General features: G+C 52.4%; 1 protein-coding gene across 1 annotated transcript; it reads right to left on the reverse strand.

Annotated features, from left to right (window-relative positions):
- Positions 1-2807: 2807 nt before the first annotated feature.
- On the reverse strand, positions 2808-12042 carry PKDCC (protein kinase domain containing, cytoplasmic). The gene is made up of 7 exons (XM_066378410.1): positions 11253-12042; positions 6916-7038; positions 5970-6241; positions 5268-5347; positions 4915-5019; positions 3236-3409; positions 2808-3022 (listed from the first exon to the last, which is right to left on the reverse strand). Exons 1-7 carry the CDS (start codon positions 11874-11876, stop codon positions 2937-2939), a joined length of 1464 nt encoding a protein of 487 aa, XP_066234507.1. The 5' UTR covers positions 11877-12042; the 3' UTR covers positions 2808-2936.
- Between the last annotated feature and the right edge of the window lie 10097 nt (positions 12043-22139).

The following is a 22139-nucleotide window of genomic DNA, read 5'->3' on the forward strand; positions in this document are numbered from 1 at the left end:
TTTGGGGAGGGGGTGATGGTTCTGGCTTCCACAGGAAGGGGACAGAATGTACCCAGCAATTGAAAGTGTTCCAGGGAGACAGGTGGCTACATGTAAACGAGGATCTGGGGGGAGGGATCATTTTGCCTCAGGCTTTTTCACTCAGATCTTCCTTTCAGGGCAGTCCATCACCTCTCCACTCCCAGCTGCATACACCCTTCCCTCCACTCTGCCGCCCTCACCCTGGCCAAGTTTGCTCCCAGGTATAGGAGCCGAGGCAACTCACTCAAGGAGGAAGGAGCCATGTACCATCCCCTCACTCACCTGTGGGTGAGTCTTTCTAAAAAGGTTTTATGTGCTTTAATTCAATTTTCCCCCCCACTGATTTGGGAGGGTGGGGGAGAGGGGGAAGCATCAACTCATTGTTCCACTTGGTTGTGCACTCATTGGTTGCTTCTTGTATGTGCCCTGACTGGGGATCGAACCCACAACCTTGGCATGCTAGGGCACTCTATTCACTGAGCCACCTAGCCAGGGCTGGTTTTACATGCTTTGGACCTCCATTTTAGTCTGTCACACACTGCAAGTAAGTGAGGGCTCCCTAATTCTTACTTAGACTCCTCTTGCTGCCATATCCCCTTGGGAACAGGCTTGGGAGTTAGGGCTGTGTTTTAATGCTCACCTGTGACCTGAGCTTTAATTTTCAGGTCTGTAAAATTGGAATGATAGCCATTACTCATGGAGGCCAGAGACTGTCACTCTCCACTGACCAGTGCACCCCTTGTTTGGATGGAAACTTCTAGAATCCCAGAAGGTAGTGCTTGGTTAATCTACAGCTTCCCCTTCCCTCACTGAGTCACACAGTTCCTAGGCTCTGTGACCCTCTCTGCTGACTGTGACCAAGCCCTTTGTTTTCCTCTGGACCGCACAGACCCCAGACCTTCCTGTCCCCGCCCTGTGGCTCGTTCTTAGGCCAGTGCGGTGACGTGCTTCCTCCTGCTCTCAGAGCCCCCAGGCTGCTTGGCAGTTGGAGAGTAACAGAGGGCACAGGACAGGCTACATGTATGTGCGTGAACTCCGCTGAGGAAAGAAGTTGGGAGGCTGGCGAGAGCTGAGGTCCTCCATGGAGAGGCGGTGACTGAGGGCGCTGAGCATGGCAGGACCCGACAGCTGAGTCACAGTGTGCGGGTCTGTGGAGGCTCTGACCCCCCCCCACCACCACCACAATCACCAAGGCCAGGTAGCCGAAGGCAAGACGTGCAGCGTGTGGGTCAGGCGCAGGGTGGTGAGGTGCATCCCTGAGGGTCCAAGCGGCATCGAAGATGAGGGTTCCAAACCCTCCATCCTTTTGAACTACAAGGACATTTTGCATTTGAGAAACTATACCACACCTATTGAGGAGAACTTAGGTTGAGTTAAAGTTTGGTTATTCTATTTTAAAGTTCTCAAAGGTTTGTGCCCTTTGAGAATGTTCTAGAAGCAGAATGGTGTACAAGAGAGAAGAGGTGGGATTTCAGATTAGAAAAATTGCATCCATATTGGGTCTCTCTCTCTGGCCTCAGTGTGATCTCCAACTCTCTGTTCTTCTTTTTCCTCTGGGCTTCCATACACTGCCCTTCCCCTGCTCAACCATCCCTCCTGGCCCAGGAGAGGCAAACGGTCTTTTCCCAGGCCTTCCTTTCTCTTTGCTTTCTAGATATTTCTTGCTCAAAGAAAGGCTCTGAAAAGGAGAAGTGCCCATTACCTTGTGGAGGGCAGTGGTAGTGATGGTCAGGCCCAAACCCTGTACAGAGGCAGAGCTGACCTGACTGGAGTCCCCTGGCTTGGAGTCCCCTGGCTTGGGGTCCCCTGAGATGGTTGACATCGCACCATTAGGACATCACTCCTTTGAGTAAAGGCTCTGTATGTAAGAAGCAGTGAGTGTTAAAATGCAAACCTCCTCAGGGGCAAGAGTCCCTCTCCTGCCTTTGGTCTGGAAATGGGTGTGGATGGCCAGGAAGGGAGGTGGGCACCATTCGAGGAGGGCCTGAAAACAGATTCCCTCTAAGGTCATCCCTCATGACACACTGCCCCTCCCCCAAACACCCACAGAGACATAACTGAGGACTAGCAAAGTCAGCCCAAGAAACTGTGGCTTGGGAAGAGGCCTTGCCGTGAAACGTCATTTTATTAATTGATTGAGTTTCCTTTTTTAAAAAAATAAACATTTTAATGAACAGGAAATACAAAAGCTTCTGGATATACAAACTCCAGGAGGAGGGAGAGGCTAGTTTTGGCTGTTTCGTGGCTTTCATTGAAAGCAAATGAGGCAGAAAGGCCCCGGCCCCACCCTCGCCCCGGGTCCTGGCTCAAACCGCAACCTGCCCCTCCACCCCTGTCTTGGCTCATACCATGTGTGCTCCTCTGCCCGTCTCTGGGCTGGCCCATGAGAGACCCCGGTCTGGTGGTCAGAGGTGGCCTTCCCAGGCACAGAGTCACTGACTTCCCATCAAGTCTCCTGTCCAGAACTAGCTGAGAGAACACTCTGTGACCGATTGTCCCCATGCAGCCCCCCCTAGGCCATGGCACCTGTAGCAACAGCAGCAGCAGCAGCAGCCGGGGCTTTGGCTACATTCTCACACTATAAACACAGTGATGGGGCTGCCCACGAAATGTCCCAGTGAGGGGCAGCTCCCCAAGGGGAGACCAGCCTGAGCCCTGCTGGCAGCTCAGAGGGGTGGAGAGCCAGTCAGCCCCCCAGGATTCCAGCCCTGGAGCCAGCAGTCCCATACCTAGACTGGTAAACTCACATTTTAACATTTGGCATTATTGCACATTGTCCTGGTAACCTCAGTCTGTCTGGGATGATGGCCTTGTCTGCAGCGGTTCCCAGGTGACATGCAGTGCTGCGAGTGCAAGTCCCTCCCTCCACAGGCAAGCCCAGCTGACGGGGATGGTCGGCTGGGCCCTCAGAGAAGTCAGCCAGAGCCCCTCACATATGTGGTCTTGTTGAGATCAGGGACCACATGGCTCCATCCCGTCTTGAAAAAGACCAGCTGCCGACCTGGGGACAGAGGTGAGAGTTAAATAGGTCTGGACGTTTCTCTGCCTGCAGGTAGGGCCACTCTAATGTGACTGCTGTGAGGAACTATATATTTGTCTCTTATCATCTCAGTCTTCTCATCATCTCTGGTTTCTGATGGGGGGCCACTATCAGTCAATCTCTTCTGGGAAAGTTCAATCATGTGCCTCATGATGTCATTTCCCACTGACTCACCTGTCCAGGTGGTCTGGTTGGTGACCACGAAGGCCCGACACTGGGCATGGCTCTCACAGACATCCACGGCCTCAGCCAGGCTGAACACAGAGAGAAGGCAGCCTCCGTGGTGGTAGGACGGCCAGCAGCGGTAGTCCTCCTGGGGGATGGTGCTGTCCGCCAGGCGCCGGTACTCTGTGGGTTGGGGATGGAGCTCAAATGAGAACTTTGTATGCCCAGGGGTGAGGGCTTGGCCACTTTCTGAAAAGGGCAGAAAGATTCATTTCCTAGGAGAAAGCTGAAGTGCAGCCCAGTCCCCCTAGCATGGAGATGAAGGCAGCCAGCACTCTGAAACTGGGCTGACAACACTCAGATTTAGTTTGGGGTAGACACACATCTCCCCAATCTAAGAACATGCAGCTGGATCAGGCAGCACATAGTAACAGGCACATGTGTGGGATAAACGCACACCCAGCATCACTGGCTACCCAGGCTGGTTGCTAAGGTCAGGACATTTTGGATATCTAGAGTTGGCTTCTCAAACTCCACTGTGCATGTGAATCTCCAGGGAATCTTGTTAAAATGCAGATTCTGATTCAGAAGGTCTAGGGCGGCCTTCCTCCCTGCCTTGGGGAGAAGGTTAGGCAAACCTTCAGATGGGGGGGGGGGCAGTCAGGGAGTTTTGAGGTTGAGAGGCATGCAAGTGAATGTAAAACACAAACATTACCATTTGAGAATCTACAACTTGAGTGTTTGGGGAGGAGGCTGGAGGAATATCCTAAGATCTCCCCATTACACAGAAAGAGCCTCTGAAATTTGCTCATTGAGGAAGCAGGCTTGGCTCAGCTGCAGACCACCTGCTCACCAGCCTTTCCCACTGCCTGGGGAGCCCAGCTCTAGACTGATAATGCAGAAGCCCTGGGCCTCTGGTCACCCCGCCCTCCTGCCTCCTTCTTCTACGGGGGACTAGACCAAAGTCCAGGGCTGGCTGTGATTTACAGCCCCATAAACGGCGTCCTCAGGGACAGAGCCAGCCATTGTTCACCTCGTTAAACTTTATTTACAGGGCTAACGAGGGCTCCCCCACCCCTAAGACTGGCCTGAGCTCCTTGAATACAGAGGCTGCCCACCCCTCGCCCCCTGCCTCCCATGCTCAACCCCAGGGCCTCAGTGGAGGGACCACAGTCCTGAGCAGTGACTAGAATCCTCCCCCTGCTCCGGGGCTTCTTGACTGGTTTCCGTGTGGAGCCCCCCTCCACCTCCAGTGCCCTCCTAGCCCCAAAAGTGTAGAGTGAGGAAAGAGAAGCAAACATATGTTGTGTTCCAGCTGTGGATAGAAACTGGGCTAATTGCTTTCACATACTTCACCTGGTATTTAAACCTCAAAAGAATTTTGTGAGGCAGGTAATACTGAACCCAATTCACAGATGAGGCAAGTGAAGCTCAAGGTGTAACTTGCTCAAAATCACAAAGACAGTACACGGTGCAGTCTGGAGCCACCCAGAGACAGCGTCAGTGCCAACCCCTCAAATTACGGCCAAGTGAAGAGACCTCCAAGTGAAGGCCACACAGCAGTCTGTGCATCATGTCAAGCGAGCCTTAGCGGGTGTATGAGCCACTTGGTCCAATTAGGGGGGCTGGTCATCCTCCCACCTGTTTCCCACCTCCCCAGCCCCTGGTTCCCTGCCAGGGCCACTCACCAGCTCTGCCTGCGGTGGAGTTCTGCAGGTACTGGCCACTCCGGTACAGCTGCAGCACCTTCTCCAGTTGGGCCAGGGTCTCGTCTACCCCCCACGTGAGCTCTCCTGTAGGGTGCAGTGTGGCTATGAGAGGGCTCCTTCTCCTCCCCTCGGCAGGCAGCTAGCTGCCTTTCCCTCTCTCCCTCCGGAGCCTGGGCCCAGATGACTGATGGACCAGGGAGAGGATATGCCACAGAATGACACTTTGGGTAATGATGGTTCTGGAACGTATACTGTCCTGGGTTATTCTTGTCCTCACACCTGCTGGGGGAGGGGCAGGGTGATGGGAAGCAGGTGGGCCCTGGAGAGCTCACCTGTGGCGTTGACAATGCTGTCCAGCAGAGGCCGTAGTGAGGGTGGGGCACTGTGGGGAAGGAGGTATGTGAAGAAAAACCTGGGGCAGAGAGAAACCAGAAAATCAGTGGTTCAGCCTTTGGGGACACATCCTTCCTCTACACCAACTTACAGAACCCCGATCTCTCCAGGGAGCCTAATTCCTCAGGCCCACCAACAAGGCATATCCCCAGAATGTACACGGAGACTACTCAGACTCAGGGCTGGGGTCTGGGCACGTGCTAAGACCACAACTAACCCACCGAACAAACCCGAGGTCTGTTCTCCCCACCCTCAGCCCCGCGTTGCCCCAGACCGAGCAGGATCAGAGCAGTCCTTGGGGCCCAGGGAGGAGCTCCCAGAGGTGAAGGGCCAGGGGAGGAGGGGACAGTGTCAGTGTCACTAGCCCTATGCTCTGAGTCTGACACTATTTTAAGAGGCCTCCAGCTGCCACCCCCACCCCAGATTCTCCTTGGAGCTGGCTATTTTTAGTCTCACCGTCAGGAACCTGAATGTTCCCTTCCGGACTGGGGAAGCCTTTCTCCTCTCGGCTACTCCCGTGGCCAAGGCTGAACCTCCCATTCGGCTGGTGTCCTGGACCTCATGTTGGCTCTCTCCTGGCCATGCCCCTCACCCAGGTCCACTCCCTGTCGCTGCCCTTCCTGAATAAGGGCTGGAGTCACCTGTAGGCATTGTAGAGGTTGCGCTTCTCGTTCATGCCTTCACACCAGCCCTGGACTGAGCAGGGCAGGGTAAAGTTCCGGGCTGGAAACTCGAGTACACAGTTGGTGCTGCTTGCACACGGTGTCTCCTCCACGCGTGCATCATCCAGATCCGTCACTTTCAGCTCCCCATCCACCAACACAAACTGTCGGGGGCGGAAGTCCAGCAGAGTGACGGAGCCCAGCGGGGAGTGGGCCAGGTGGTGGAGGAGGCGGCCCAGGCTCAGGCAGATCTGAGGGGCAAACACAAGGCTGCTCACTGATTCTCCCCTGGGAGGGGACCTAGGAACTCCAGATCTCCCTCTTTTGGAATTCTGGACTTAGTTCAGGGGTTGTGGGTGGTGGCCTTTCTTTTCAAGACCCCAGCGTTCACTAAGGGGGGAAGCCAGGGGCCTTATAGAGCAAGCCAGTGATGTTTTATTAAACCTTGGCTCACCCGACCTTGAAAGCAACATGGAGTAAGTGGGAAGTAGGCAGCAGGGTTGTCTGGGGATAATGGATCTCCCCCCTGGAGTTGCATCTTGAGTGTGGTTTTAGTCCAGTGTTCGGAAAGGGAAGGAGGGGGAAGATGGCTTCAAGGTCTTTTCTAGTCCCAGGACACTGACTCTTCTGCAACCAGGCTGAGAGTGTATGTCAGAGAGGTGTGTGAATGTGTGTGTGTGTGTGTGTGTGAGAGAGAGAGAGAGAGAGAGAGAGAGAGAGAGAGAGAGAGTGTGTGTGTGTAGCTGGGTCCTCTATGTCTGGCTTCTTTTTTTAACCCTTTGGCTGATGGCCGAGTCAACTTTGCTGCATCCTTCCCTCCCTCCCCCTCTGCTGAGGAGGAGTCAAAGCTGCCCTGGAGGGCTGGCCTTCTAAGGGAGAACTATCCCAGCAAAGAGCCCAGGGCCCGCCCCTCCTCCCGGCTCACTCGGAATCGATCCTCCCAGGACGTCTGTAGCAGCTGGATCATCTCCACAGGGGCGCCCAGCTCCGTGATGGTGGTCAGGGTGTCCGGGATGTCCTCGCTGTCCTGGTAGCAGTAGCCATAGAGCTGGAAGAAGCCCCGGGGTGGGTCATTAGGTCCCAGGGTGGGGGTGGGGACAGAGAAGAAATGGCCTGTCATATGCTCTTTCTCTCTGTCACCTGCTCCCCCCTCCCCTCCCTGGCCACCCCTAGGCCTTTGCTTCAGCTGGGGCCAGAAGAGAATAGCAGCTTAGCCTGGGAAGCCTGCCCTCTGTCTCTGTAGCCAGAGTTCCTACTGACTAGATCAGCCCCTTACCTCTTGCCACTTAGGCAAATGGGCTGGTCTGGGCACCACGCGTTAACGCTGAGCCAGGCATTGTGCTAAGTGTTTTACAGGCATAACTCAATCCTTATAATAACCTCAAACGGTCATAGTAGGTACTTTTATTATTTTTAACTTACCGGTAAGGAAACCAACTCAGAGAGGTTAAGTTACTTGTACAAGGTCACACAGCTAATCAATTGCAGGAGTTAGGATTCCAATTTATATCACTGATTCTACAGCCTGATTTTTTCCAATACCGATTAATAATTGACAAGCCAGCAAATGGTTATTATACCTCTTCCCCTGCTCCAATTCTTGTCTATTTCTCATTTTTTCCACTTTTTGACAGTTTCATTTTTTTTTCTCTGCTCAGATCTTGTGGGAGAAGCAAGCTCCCTCAGGACTGGTAACAAGCACTAAGAACAAAGAATCTAAGAGAGAAGACCTTGGGTGTTCTCTGCATACATTGGCAAGTGGGTGCCACACACATCAACGGGGGTGGTAGTAAGGGATGATTCCTGGGGAAGGGTAGTTATTTGGGGGCATGGTCACAAAGGCCTGCCCATTCCGTATGCGCTGGGGAGGAGTTTGGTATAGCTCAGCTGATCAGGGGCTTTGGGAAGCCTAGCCTGACTTTGTCATTAAAACTTAAGCCAGGAGAACCCTGCTTTTTCTGGCCTTTCCCACCACACTGCACATCAGTTGGGGGCAGACTATGCTCAAAACCACCAGCACCCTGTGGGGTAGGAACACAAAGGCAGAGCTGTCCAGGCCAGAGTAGGGAGAATGGAGGCTGCAGGAAGGGCGGTGGGGGGTGACAGTGGGGAACCAAGCCAGGAGATAGATGTTCCTGCATATTGTCACCCTTCTTACAGTCATTCACACCCTTCCCAGCTCCATTCTGGGCCCTCGGCATGCCACCTTCCATCCCAAGAGTGCCCTTCCAGCTCCCTGTCCCTGGAGCCAGCTGTCCCAGTCCTGCTGGCTGGCATGAGAGAAGGCACCGCTCAGTGTCTGCCATCAGATTACTAGGGCTGTGACTTGGGGGATCTGGGGACAGTCCCAGGCACCCTCTCCTTCCCTCTCTCTCCACCTCCACCCCCTTCCCCAATCAGCCCAGGGAGGCCCCAGGCCCTGGTGGGGCGGGGGAAGGTAAGGGGAGCAGCCCCGGGGCCTGGTTCTCATTTTCTTGCCCAGAGTCTGAGCCTTTGTGGGAAACTTCTGAAGGTTATTAAACACCCGGAGGTCATTAAATGCGCTGTTAACGAGGTATTAATCAACACCCCTCAGGAAAAAATAAAAAGACACCATTAACCTCCCCCCCCCCCCCCAGGAAGTGTGAGGCTGAGCATTTCAGACGCATCTTTTGTTCGTTTGAGAGAAGAAATATACTCTCGAAGGGCCAGAATCTGGGCCCAGGCAGGCCTGGGGCCTCCCTGGACAACTGAGGGAGGGGGGAGGGAAGACTTTTGTGCCCTTTGACCCTGGGCTACAGAGGCATCTATCACGTGAGGAAGCGAATGTGAGTGTGTGTGTGTATGTGTGTGTGTGTGTGTGTGTATCGGGGTGGTTTGGGGAGGGATCACAGGAGATGGACAGAGAAATCTCACTTAGGCAGTCTCTGGAGACCAGAGCAAGGCGCTGAAGGTGCCTCGTGGGACACACTACCCTGGGTATTTTCTATTAGAACCCAAAGCACCAGGCAGGGGCTGCCAGAGTGGGGGAGGGGCCTCTGGTGGCCCGGGGGAGCGGGAACTCTGAGAAATGTTCTCTGGCTCCTTCCCAGTTAGCAAAACAGTCAAATGGTTTTGAAATTTTAAATGATTAAGAGATATTAAAACAATATTATTTCTAGTTCCCTGCAGAACCTCACTGAAGCCTCCTGAGCAAGAAGACCCCACAGCAGGCTTCACTGGTAGCAGAGGTGGTATTGCTGAAGAAGCCAGAAGGACACTGGCCTGGGGGTTAGGAAATAAATGGGGAAGACCCTCCCCCAAAGCAGTCCCTAAACTCATACTAATGGACCCCTGCCTCCGCATAATGGTAGTTTTTCATCCATCCCTCAAAAGAAAGGACCTGGGACTTGACCCACCTTATAACACGTGCCTTAGGGCCTAGGGCAACTAACCCCAGTCTCTGATGCTATGAGAGTCAGACAGCCAACCCCAGACAGAACCAAACTTGGTCTAGCGAGGAAATGGGTAGAAACTACTCAGTTGTTTTTTCTTTGACGCCTTGAGAATTGGGCTGGGGGCCTAATGTGGAGGTCCGTGCTGTGATATCTGTGGGGGTGGTTAGTTGGATGCTTGATAGGACATTTGGGTGGGGTAGGTGAGGGAGGAAGAATTTCCTTAAGAGACAGGAAAGCACATGAAACTTCAAAACTGTCCAAAGGGGTGCAGGGGCTTGAGTCATTTAACACTAATGTCCTGCTAAAGTCACTCAAGACCTTCTCTACTGACTCAGAATGTGGCTGACTCCCCAACGTTTCCAAAAAAGCAGGGGCTCTCCACGAGCCCTAGGAAGAGAAGAAAGCAAGATCCTCCCAGTCAGATGGCCACGTAACCAGCCGCTCACTCCCTTAAGCTCCAGACAGTGTCAGCCATGCAACCGGGCAAAACCACCCACAGCTGTTGGCTCTGCCCGACCTCTAGCAACCAGCTCAGAGCCCAGAATTTGGTCAGAAGTGTCTGACCTGGGTTTGGGAAGCCTGGGAGCCAGCTGGACTAATCAGAGCTCTCTGGCCAATTTATCCTATTCTGCACCGCCCATCTAAGCCTGGGGTCCATCTCACTCCTGAGGAAAGGGGGCCTCCTGGGTTTCTGATCAGTTCTGCTGGGTGCAGAAAGGTTCATCTGAGTGATCAAGGTGGTGGAAGGTGTGAGCAAGGTTCTGTACACACCCTAGTTCACTGGGTCAAGAGCAGTGAGGGGTTTCCCCTCAGTCTGCTCAGACACGTGAAAAGGGAACAGTTTGTCTAATCCCAAGGCTGACTCAAGGACAGAGTTGGGGGAGAGGAGAAATTGGTTGTGTTAGGGCAGTGCTGGGACTGTGAGAGACCCACTCTCTTAGTCTATCCTGTAGGGGACAAAGTGAGGAGTCTCATTTTTCCCCTCTGCCCCACAGTGAACAGGAGACAGAGTCAAGTTTCATAGAAACTTGGGCATCTGGCCTTCTCGATCTTCCAGCCCCTTGGCCAAATTTGCTCAAATAAGGTGACGCTCAGACCCTCAGGTCCTCAACCTGTCTGTCCCCTGAGCACTGAGCTAAGACGCTGAGGCTTCCCCAAAGGTTCAAGGGCCCACTTTAAGGCGGAGAACACCAGGGTCACTTCTGGGAAGGGCTGTGCACTTTCTGGCTTATTACCCAATTTCCTCCAGTCGCTCCAGTGGTTTGTGGATGGGGTAGAGGGTGGGGATATTCTCTGGGAATCAAATTTTACATAAGGTGTCTCCCTTGCCCTTCCCAGCCCTAAGGCTGTTCCACCCCATCTTCAAAGCCAGACAAGTCAGTGATTTGGAAGTTGAGAGAAGTGGGATTCTGATTCCATCAAGAAAGGGGGCCCTTTCACCACAGTTGTAATCCTGACTCAGGGATGACTGCTGTCCCGCATCTTGGATTGGGGTCATTTTCTTCGTACTCAATACCCTAGTTCCAGTCAGAGGCAGATACCTAAGTTTTCACGGACCTTCACCCCCACGTTTGGGACCCTCTGTCCTGGCCTCTGTCTTCAAGGGATATGTTGTGGAAGCTGAGAAACTCAGGAGTCCCCCGCAAAGGGTCGCCCACCCAGGGCTGAGAGGTAGGGTGGTGTAGTGGGAAGCAGCCATGGTTTAGGTTCTGCCTCTAGCCTAACCTGAGCCCAGTCACTGAGGTCGTTTCTTTTTCTATAAAACCAAGAGTTCTCTTCCAGCCGGAGTAACCGGGCCTGAGCACGTCCAGCCAGCACCTTTACCCCCACACCGCCACCCTCGTACCTGCAGCACGTTGGGGTGCCGCAGCCGGTCCAGCAGCACCATCTCCTTGAGCAGCTTGTGGGCCGCCAGCCGATAGCACCCCCTCCGCGCCCCAAACTCGCGCACGCAGCTGCCTAGATCGTGGCCGCTGAAGTCCACCGCCTTGAGCGCCACCGCGGCGCCGCCGGGCAGGCGGACCCGGTATACGGCCTTGGTGTAGCCAGAGCCCACGTACTGTGCACCGGACACGTTGCGGAGCGCAGCGCAGCCCAGGCGCGGGCCCGAGCCGGGAGCCGGGGGCCAGCCCGGGGCGCCGTCGGGCAGGGGCCGGGCCCGTGGGGGCCGGGGACGCTGCAGGCCCGGGCCGCCCGGAGCCAGGTCCATCAAGCGCCGCCGCTCGGGCCGGCCAGCCCCGGGCGCAGGGCCCCCGCGGGAATAGCGCTGCACCTCCTCGTAGCGCGCTCGGATCTGCCGGGCCAGCTCCCCACGGCCCCCGCGACGGCCCGGGCCCGAAGCTGGCGAGGGCCCGGGGGACTGGCCTGGCCGTGGAGGCTCCGAGCCCGGTGCGAAGAGCACGTTGAGGACGGAGCCCAGCAGGAAGGAGGCGCAGAAACCAGCGGCCACCGCCGCCCGCCGGCGCCGCATCTCTCCCCTCCCCCCAGCCGGCCGGCCCCGCGAGGCGCCCCGGCCCCGGGAGGCTCAGGCTCCGAGGCGGCTCCGCTCTGCACCCCGCCGACCCCCTGCCCAGCTCGTGCGCATGGCCCCGGCGGCCCCGACCCCGGCCCCTCGCGGGCGGCACATCGGCCTGACACTTGCCTCCCTCCCGCCCTGCCCCCGCCGCTTATAAGGCCCGGAGCCGCCCCCGCCTCCGCCCCCTCCGCCTCCGCCTCCCAGCTCCCGGCCCGAGCTCGTCCTCGGCGCCGCCTCCTCCGGCCTCCCGGCCCGGCCTTCCCCGCTGACTGACAGCGGGACCTCCTCCCGCGGCCGTCCGGGCCTGGGAAGCGGCGCGGAGGCGGCTCGGGCCCTGCCCAGCCCGCGGCCCCCTGAACTCCGGCGGGGGAGGGGGGGAAGGGCGGGCGGTGGCGCCGCGACGCGCGCGGGGGGCTCCAGGCTCAGTACGAGGGCCGATAACCGGGCAGTAGCTGCGGGATAACGGGACCGGGAGGCAGATAACGGAGCTGGTGGGGCTCGGTTGGGGAGCAGAAAAGGGGCGAGGCCGCGGGTAACGGACTCCGGAGGGCACAAGCAGCCGGTCCGGGGTGCTGGAGATCCGTGTGGTCCCAGGGCACCCGCCCAGGGACCGGAGGCCTGGGGGCGGACGGAGCAGAGGGAATGCGCGTGGGCCCCGCCTCCTGCCGGTGGGGCTGGGGGTGGTGGATCCTTGCCCAGTCCCAGATTGGGATTCGCGGGCGGGATGGGGGGTAGGAGGGCGCAGAGGGGCTTGCACCTGCGAGTGCGCGTGGGACGAGAACTTTGGGATCAGAGGAATAATTATGAGGTTTTCGGAGATGCCCTGTTTAACCTCTTCTACCAAGTCTGTTTTCTGATTTTTCTTATACCTAATCCCCACCTGCCCCTCCGGAAACCCTGCAGTCAGATGCGGTCCGCAGCGGATCAGGAACCACATGCATGTTAGTAGTTTCTGCAAAGATTGCGTTTTTACCCACGGACGTGCGTGGGCCGGACTGTCTGTGTAGTGTGTGCATTGGCGTTTCTGAAGGGGCCACTGTTTCGGAGGAAGGGGGTGTGTGCTTTTTTGTGCAAGTTGGTGCTGACTCAGCCAGAACTTCTAGTCCCTCCTCCTCCCTCCCTGATTGCATCATTAGTGCTAATTGAGGGGCTTTCACACGCCAGTGCATTAGCTGTTTGTAGTGAACTCCCCCCTCCTGGGAAAGATAAGCCGCTGCCCCTCCCCCTCCCAACCCTCCACTTCCCCACCACTCCCGGGCCTGTACACCTAGATCCTCTCACCTTCCCTATCACCTTTCTGCCTCCCTCCGGTCTTAGACTGATTAATCTCTTTTCTCCCCGCAGTGTCAGAGATTATTTTAAGAAGAGTCAGGGAGGGGGAGGAGGGCCCAGAACCTTTTCTCTAAGTGGGTGTCCAGGGAAGGGAGATTTTCCTGCAGGGGGCCGAAGAAATCTGGTGTTGCTACAGAATACAGAGTCACTGTGATGAGAGAGGGGACAGGAGTCTGTCCAGTTCTTTCAGACATGGAAGGGCATGGGAGAGGACTGGGTCCTTGATCTCCAGCCTGTGATCTCACTGAGGTAGGGGCACCTAGCTCTGATTCCTGGAGTGTTGAAGACTCAGAGAGCTGGGGTCCAGACTCACTTAACAAGTATGGGGAGAGGCAGAATGAGAGAAGCCACGATTCTCCTGCGAACCTTGGGTCTGTTGGAGTTCAGCCTGGTTCTGTTTAGCTGTTCTGTCCTGTTCTGGGCCATGGCTGCTGGGTGTGGGGGGAAGGCTCTGAGCAGATGCCCTCCCCAGCCCTCACACCAGATGTCTTTGGTCTAATTAACTGTGCTGGGAAAACCAACCTGGGTTTGTAAACAGAGCTACTGGCTAAAGTCAACAGGGAGCAGCAGCAAACAGCAAACATTCCCCTCACACTCAGCTTCAGTTCAGTCCAGCCCCCTGGGGAGAGGAGAGCCTTGCTGATCATGAGGCCCCCTGGCCCACAGCTGAGTCAGGGAAAGCCTATCTGCCTCTGTGACCCCAGTGTGCCTGTTTCCTTACCAGCTCCCGAGATTCCTCAACTGGGGAGGAACTGGGATTCTGGGAGGAGCAGAGTTGCCATCCCAAGATAGGCTCTGCCCTGCTTCCTGCCAAACCTGATGAGGAAGCCATTGTGGGGGGGAATACTCCTTAAAAAGCTTTCTTTGGGGCCTGCTCTACTCTTGGGTCTTGGAGAAGCTTCTGAAGTAGGTAGGGCTTGGCATTGCGGGTCTATAACTCAGAGTTGGTGAATATAACGTGAACATTGTTAAGTTCGTTACACATCATGTAGGTATTATAATAACATGTTCCAAAATTAGATAATTATTCTTTGCCAAGCTTCAGTGTTTCTGTTATGGTTTGAAAGTTCAATGCACACAGGGGCCTGAGAAACAGGCACAAATGTATGTACAATGCGTGCACATGAGCCCAGGGAGCAGCAGCTTCACACACAGGAACAAAGGCATTTCAGCTTTCTCCTTCTCACACTCACTCTATCTCCCTCACCGGCTCTCAGACACACAGACATATACAATCTTTGATGGAAATAGGTTTTTGGCCTCTGAAAAAAAGGACTTAACTTTCTGAACAGATTAGAGTTTCTGAATTGGCAGTTCTTGAGTTCTTAACCAAATTTTGCTTGTTTGCTTTTTTTCTTTCTTTCTGCCACCCAGGGAGAGGAATCATCCTCTCAAAGAATTGAAAAAGCACAAAACCTCTGCTTCCGGCTCCAGATCTATAATCTGTCCACCCCCACCCCCACCCCCCACCCCAAAGAACTGAATTCTGGGCCTCCCAGACCAAAGTCCTCGGGCCAGTGTCCAGCTCAGAGTGCTGAGTGCTCTCACCGAGGGCCACAGCTGCCCTCAGACCACAGGGTCTGTCTGCAGGTGTGAAGGCTCAGTGCTGCAGACACACCGTGTTTTCCTGCTCCTCCCTCTGCCTACTCCACTCCACTCCACTCCACCATACACTAACGTAGATACTAGCAATCCTTGGGAAGGACGCAATGACCCAGACTCTAAAATGCTAAATTTCTTTGGAAATGTCTTTTAGATAAACAATTTCTACATGTTTTGTCAGATTGTCCCAGGATGCCTAGATTGTAATACCAACCCCTCCTCAACCCTCTTACTTGTCTACCTTCTCCTTCTAGCCTAGGGCTCAAATACTTCTTTTGGAGAACAGTTGTCCCTTGGTATTCATGGGGGAATTGGTTCCAGGAATCCTGCAGATACCAAAGTCTGAGGATGCCCAAGGCCTTTATATAAAATGGCATAATATTTGCATATAATCTATACACATCCTCCCAGATACTTTAAATCATCTCTAGATTATCTATAATATATAATATAAATATCATGTAAATAGTTGATATAGGTATTGTTTAGGGAATAATGACAAAGAAAGAAAAAGTCTGCCATGGTCCATACAGACACAACCATCATAGGTTTTACTATATAGTATATGTCAGCAACAAAGTAACGTTTTTTTCCAACTATTTTCTATCCATGGTTGGTTGAATTCCAGGGTGCAGAACCTGCAGGTAGGGAGGTCTGGCTATATTACTCTCCTGCTCAATAACCTGGAGCATAAATTGAACTGGGTCTTCAGGCCCTAGTCCTCCACCTACCTCTGTTTCCCCCTTTCATTTCCCGGCACAGAGCCAGGCTCCCCCAGCCTGGTGCTGTCACTGTCTCCTGACTCACAGCCACCATGTTTGTTTTTTCGTGTTGCCCTCCCACTTCTTCCTTCCTGAAATTTCCTCTTCTAGCTTTTCTACATCATCTTTGCTAGCTGGTTGTTTTTTTTTTTTCTTTATATTCTTGACTATCCTAAACTGTTCATTAGGAAAAATTTTACAAACATGTCATATTAGCTGTCACGGTAGATAGAGCTGGAAAGTATTGAGCCTCATCCAAGCTGCATGGCGAGAGCCGCAATAGCGTGGTGTAACTTGTGGGCCTTTCCAAGGCTGGCACCTGCGGCCTGCAGGTGTCAGCCCTGGCATCTCCCTGTGCTTGTGAACTGGTTTGGTGATCCACTGGGTGTCGGGATTCCTTCTGACGGCTTTATGGAATGGATCGATGAGGATAACCTTAAAGAATTGGTACGTGATATCTTCACCAATCCAGTAAGAGCTCAGGACTCTCAGAGCCCCACAGTGAAGTCCAACTTGCCTCCTGGGCAACAGAGTTCAGGCTTCAGGCAAACTTTAGCTGGTTAACACTGTGATGGAAAGGCTTTCCCTACCATAGGTTGCATCCTTAGGAACAGGACATTTCGGCCACCGTGGCATACAGGAATATGATATATGACATAATCTTGCTTGGCCTTGTATCCCAGCCTGTGGGCTTTATTGGCCTGGGTGGGGCAGGGTGGGGGGTGCCCTGTGGAGTGCAGAGAGCTGGTGGTATTGCCAGCAGCGTACCCTAAGAAGGAAGCCCTTTGCATCGGACTGCTTTTTCCTCCATAGCTCCTGGATGTACTTGTAAGCACTACCTGAAGGCTGTGGCCAGATGGGAAGGAAGAGCCTTTCTTCTTGCTGTCTGGTGTTCCAGGGTCTCTCAGAAACTGGGAAGTTCCAGACAGTGCTTCTCCAACTGAGATACATGGGTCCCTGGGATCATCAAGGTTTAGTCTGAGTTTGTGGATTTATTTTCTTTAAAAGGAAATGTACAAAATACATTTTTCAGGTCTTGGGAAAGTTGATGTAAAGAGCTTAAGATTTGGAGTCAGAGAAACCTGGGTTCAGATATTATCAGTTGAGTTACTCTGGGCAAGTCAGTTAACCTCTCTATGTAGTATTAGTTTTCTCCTTAAGAAAATGGGAGAGAATAATAATATCTTCTGTATAAAGTTGTTAAGTGGATAATATTCAAAGGCATATAAAGTGCTAAGCACAGGATACACCCTCACTATGTATAATTTATGGCTAGTATTAATAATAATATTAAACAAGTAAACATCTGTGATGACGTGTTAAGCAACCTGGTTGGCAGAAACGACTTTACTTTCTATCTTGGTTTCCACTGGTGAAATCTCTCAGCCTCCTGGGCTCTCTCTCTGCCTGGAATTTTCACTTTTTCCCAAGTCAGCAAACCGGCGGCAGTGTATCAGAAGAGGCCTCACTCACTGCCTTCCCCACCCTGCGGTGCGCTGTGGAGGGAATATTGTGAACCAGGGCCTGATTCCTGATGCCACAGTGACCCAGAAGCTCAGCTCCGAGCGAGCGAGCGAAGGGAGAGCTGGGAGAGGGAATGGATTCAGAAAAGGAGGGGGGAAGGAAAGGGGTAGAGCCAGGCAGCCTGCTCCCCCACCCCCACTTCCCTCAGGTAGGAAGTTAAGCGGACGTTTCCAAAATATAAAAAACAGATGATGAAGGTCAGGTTTCCTACACACTGGAGAGCGGGAGCCCCAAGGCAGAGTCCCCAAGAAATGATCTAAGACAGAGATGGGGGCAGCAAAAGGAAGAGGAGACAAGATAGACAAAGATGCAGAAAGATGGAGACAGACAAAACCCTTGAATCAGACAAAGACAGAGCAGAAAGCCCTGGCTCAAGAGAGCTCTTTCTACCCGTTTCTGGAAAAGAGCTTAGTTAGTTCCTCTCTGTGGGTCTCAAGATGGGAAAGTGAGCCATTTTGGTTCCACGACCATGGCAGAGGGTGAAGCCCTCCAGGACCCCAGAAACCAAAAGGGTCTGTGGGCTCCCAGCGCTCACTGCCCGGGCTGGTCTTTCTCTCTGGGCCTCCAGGTCTGTGGGCCAGTGTGTCCCTCTCGGTTCCCTTCCCTGGGCTTGTCTCCCTCCTCCTCCTCTTCCCTCCTGCTCAGCCTCATCCCTGCAGCCCAGGGAGATTCTCTGACAGCTACTCTTCCTCACCCTTTCAAGGCTGTCTGAGATGTGTTTCCAGTCTCCTTCACCATTTTCTTTGATTGGAAGAGCTGGAAGGTGGGTTGGGCTGAGGACAGAGAAGGCTGAGAGTGATCTGTTTAGAGCCATCACTGGGCATTGGACCTGGCCTAGAATGGAGACTGTCCTGAAGACAGTTTAGTGAAGGGAGAACAGTGAAGGCTGCACTCCGGAGCCTCTGTTCCCCTGGGCAGGTGGAGAGTCAGGTGGAGAGATGGAGAGTTGGCCATTGGATCAGTGACTAATGGGTGGACTCTGGAGGCAGGAGGGTGGTAATGGGGAGGCTTTTGCCTTATTCCAGAGGCCTTTGCATAGGAGAGGGATGGGACTGGGAGCATAGGAGCCGGGTGATTGCATCTAACAGGTCGCACCTTCTCTGACCAAGCTAAATGCTCCCTGAACCAATGGGGTAACTTTTCTTCTAGGCCATAATCAAATAGAAAGAACCAGTTTGTTGTTTTGTTTTTTGAGCAGCCTCAAGGCTGTGGTTTGGAAAGTGGAGAGAAGAGAGGAAGGAAGAGCCGCAATTGAGTTTCTGCCTCTGGTTCCGGACCACTAGAGGGCTGACAGTTCTCTCCCTCTTCCCCAGCTGCCCCAGGAGGCTGGCCTGGAGCCAGACCCAGGAGGAAGACTGCTCCTTACAATTAAGGAGGACTTAGCCCTGCCTCTGCCCTCAGGAGCTTAAGGTATAATTGGACAGATTCACCCAAAACCACCAGAAGAAACATAAAGGAGATTATGTTGGGTCTGGAGGTTGGGAGCAGGCAGGAAACAGCTAGCCCCTACCTGGAGCCCTGAAGAACTATCATGTCTGAAAATGTGCTGTGTGCCAGGAACTGTCTTACCTCTTGACACAGACTATGAAGTTAGTATTCTTACACCCGTTTTGTAGATGAGGGAATTGAGGCTCATGAGATTAAGGAATCTGTCAAATGTCACACAAATTATAAGTGGCAAGGTAGACCACCATGAATCAGAAAGCAGTGACTCAGGCCCTGATTTGGCTCTTCTCTCAGCTCTTTGTTGGTTTGGGTAAAAAAAAAAAGAAAAAACCATTTAAAGGGAGAGACAGAGATGCAAAAAAATACTACCAGTAAAACCAAGATAGAAGTGCTGTAAAGGTTATTTTTGCCTCTAAGCAACAAAGTTTGGTCATAAAGATTTATTATTTTATTGTTCTTAATAACACTAATGATAGAGCACACTTATTAAATGCCTTTCATCATCATTTAATCCACTTAATACTTCTAGCAGATAAATACTATTATTATCTCCAATTTTCAAGATGAGAAAATTGACATAGAGAGGTTAGGTAACTTGTGGCAGATTTGGACACAGATGCTGCTGACATCAGAGCTTGTGCTCTTCCATGGTCTGTCCTGCGGCCTGTAGTTTAGGGGCTGGGCTGATCTCAGCTATAAAAACCCCGAGGTCGGTCTATCCAAGCCCAGCACTGCAATATGGCTTCAAAGATGGGGGTTTGATGATGTTTGAATCTTTGAGGACAGAGGCAGGTCCTGTGGGGACAGGGACAGTAGCAAGAGAAGGAGGGAGACATAGAGAGAGGGACATTGAGGAGACCTCCCCATGCCTCCCTCACCCCCACCATAGGGAAAACCGCAGACTCAGGAGCTGAGAATAAACCCAATGAGTGTTTTCAGAGCCCCAGCAAACCTTGTAAACCAGGGGTAGTCAACCTTTTTATACCTACCGCCCACTTTTGTATCTCTGTTAGTAGTAAAATTTTCTAACTGCCCACCAGTTCCACAGTAATGGTGATTAATAAAGTAGGGAAGTAACTTTACTTTATAAAATTTATAAAGCAGAGTTACAGCAAGTTAAAGCATATAATAATAATTACTTACCAAGTACTTTATGTCGGATTTTTGCTAAGTTTGGCAGAATAAATCTTTATAAAACAACTTACTATAGTTAAATCTATCTTTTTATTTATACTTTGGTTGCTCTGCTACTGCCCATCATGAAAGCTGGAATGCCCACTAGTGGGCAGTAGGGACCAGGTTGACTTCTACTGCTGTAAACCATTACTTTTTTTTTTTTTAATTTATTTATTGATTTTAGAGATAGAGGTAGGAAGGGAGAGGGAGAGACAGAGAGACAGACAGAAACAGAAACATCAATCTGCTCCTATATATGCCCTGACCAGGGATTGAACCAGCAACCTCTGCACATTGAGATGATACTCTTACCAAGCGAGCTTTCTGATCAGGGCAAATAGTCCTTCTTTTCCCTTCACTGCGGGGCAAGGGAACAAACCAGAAACCAGGAAGGATGGTTTACAAAGGGTTAACGAGACTCTGGGAGTCTGCATGGAATTAAAATAATTATTTGAAAAATTCCAAAAAGTACAAAAAAGGAAGTAAAAATTACACAAAATCCCTCTATTAAAAAGAGATTATATATCACAAGATGTGAAAGCCACCTTGCCTGCCCCTCCAACCCCACCTGCAGAGGTAACCCCTGTGAAGGATTTACTGTGTGAAGACTCCCTAAGATGAATTCATCATCTCTTCCCCCATCAAGCTCCCTGTGGTGACTGTCTCATTTCTGTACCAGTTGGCTCCAAAACACCTCAGAATCTCTCTTATGCTTCCAAACTTAAATTCAAGTCCTGTGCTTAAACACACACACACACACACACACACACACACACACACACACACACAACACAACACTGTCCTTGGATTTGCTCCTTTATTTCCTCCTTGTCATTCTCCCCAGCCCAGGCTCTCGCTCTCACATCTGGTCTGTTGATTGGGTCCCCTCTGTGTTCTTCTCCCACCTCAAAGCATGTGTGGGCACCAGATCCATCTGCCAAGAACACTGATTCCAACACATCGTTTTCCTGTTCTAAATTCTTTGATGATTCCCCGTCATTCGGAGGATAATTTAGCTTGGCATTTCAAGTTGGTCACAACCTACCCGTTCTATTCTTCAATCCACAAGTACTTCCTGACTTGGTGCAGCCTGGCTGGTGGCTTCACCAAGCTTAGAGCATGCTCTGTTACTCCTTCCTGACAACACCCTTTCCTCACCTAGCCAAAGCTTGTCCATCCTTCAAGGACTTTCTCAAGACTCTCCCCTCCCCCACCCCGAAAGCCTTCCCCAACTGTTTTAGTTCACATCCATTGCCCCTTCCCTAAATGCCTGAGCACAGGGAGGCTGTACCCCATAGTTCAGAGAGTCCCCGGTTGGAAGAGACATTGAGGCTAAACCATAGGTAGTTCAAGCCTGGAGTTTAAAGATCTCCAATGTATTGGGGAGGAGAGGCAGCTATGCCAGAAAGCCTGTAAGAAATGATACATATTCCATGATGTTTGCCCAATTAAGGAAAACACTGACTTTCTTTGCTTGTGGCCAGAACTACATCACACTCTGGGTCTCTTGTGCTCATGAATGACATTGGATTTTTTTTTTTCATTAAAAATGAAGGGGAAGCCCTGGCAGGTTGGGTCAGTGGCAGAGCGTTGGCCCAGCGTGTGGAAGTCCAGGGTTCGATTCCCAGCCAGGGCACACAGGAGAAGCACCCATCTGCTTCTCCACCATTCCCCCTCTCCTTTCTATCTTTCTCTTCCTCTCCTGCAGCCAAGGCTCCATTGGAGCAAACTTGGCCCCGGGCACTGAGGATGGCTCCATGACCTCCGCCTCAGGTGCTAGAATGGCTCCATGTACATTGGAGCAATGCCCCAGATGGGAGCATCGTCCCCTGGTGGGCATGCCAGGTGGATCCTGGTCAGGCTCATGCAGGAGTCTGTCTGTCTCCCCCTCTCCCATTATCACTTCGGAGAAATACAAAAAAAAAAAAAAAATGAAGGGGAGGGATTATGTTATGTAAATATACACCAATAGGCAGACTCTTCAAAGAACCTAGAGTTTGTGGGGCAGCACGATAAACACAAGGGATCCTTGATGATGAAAAACGTGCAGTCATTGATCCTGCTTGATCTCCTAACCAAAGTAGGACTCCTTCCTGACATTCAAACAACCCACTCACCCCCATTCCCCACCCTTGTGATGGGCAAACACTCTTACAGGTAGCCATGACATCAGTTGATTGTAACAAATCACCACTTTCCTCAAGAAAGCTCTTCAAGTATTTGAAGATAAAATCTTCATTGGCTTCTGGCTTCCTGTAGGCCAAAGACAAATCTCCCATTCTCTCTCCACATACTATAGAGCCTTGTCTACCTCTTCCACTCCCCCCCCCCCCATGCTCTGCCTCCCTTTCTGTGCTCTAAACCCACTTATCTACTT

The sequence above is a fragment of the Saccopteryx leptura genome, chromosome 3 (genome assembly GCF_036850995.1).
Source record: "Saccopteryx leptura isolate mSacLep1 chromosome 3, mSacLep1_pri_phased_curated, whole genome shotgun sequence".
In the NCBI taxonomy this organism is placed as follows: Eukaryota; Metazoa; Chordata; class Mammalia; order Chiroptera; family Emballonuridae; genus Saccopteryx; species Saccopteryx leptura.

What these genes read in the sequence shown, in the direction of transcription:
- PKDCC (XM_066378410.1), bottom strand. Translation starts at nt 11,876, where the DNA reads ATGCGGCGCCGGCGGGCGGCGGTGGCCGCTGGTTTCTGCGCCTCCTTC. An exon ending in GGCACCCCAACGTGCTGCAG is followed by an intron (nt 7,039 to 11,252) that starts GTACGAGGGTGG and finishes GGCTTCTTCCAG; the next exon opens with CTCTATGGCTACTGCTACCA. An exon ending in CCTGGGAGGATCGATTCCGA is followed by an intron (nt 6,242 to 6,915) that starts GTGAGCCGGGAG and finishes TTTGCCCCTCAG; the next exon opens with ATCTGCCTGAGCCTGGGCCG.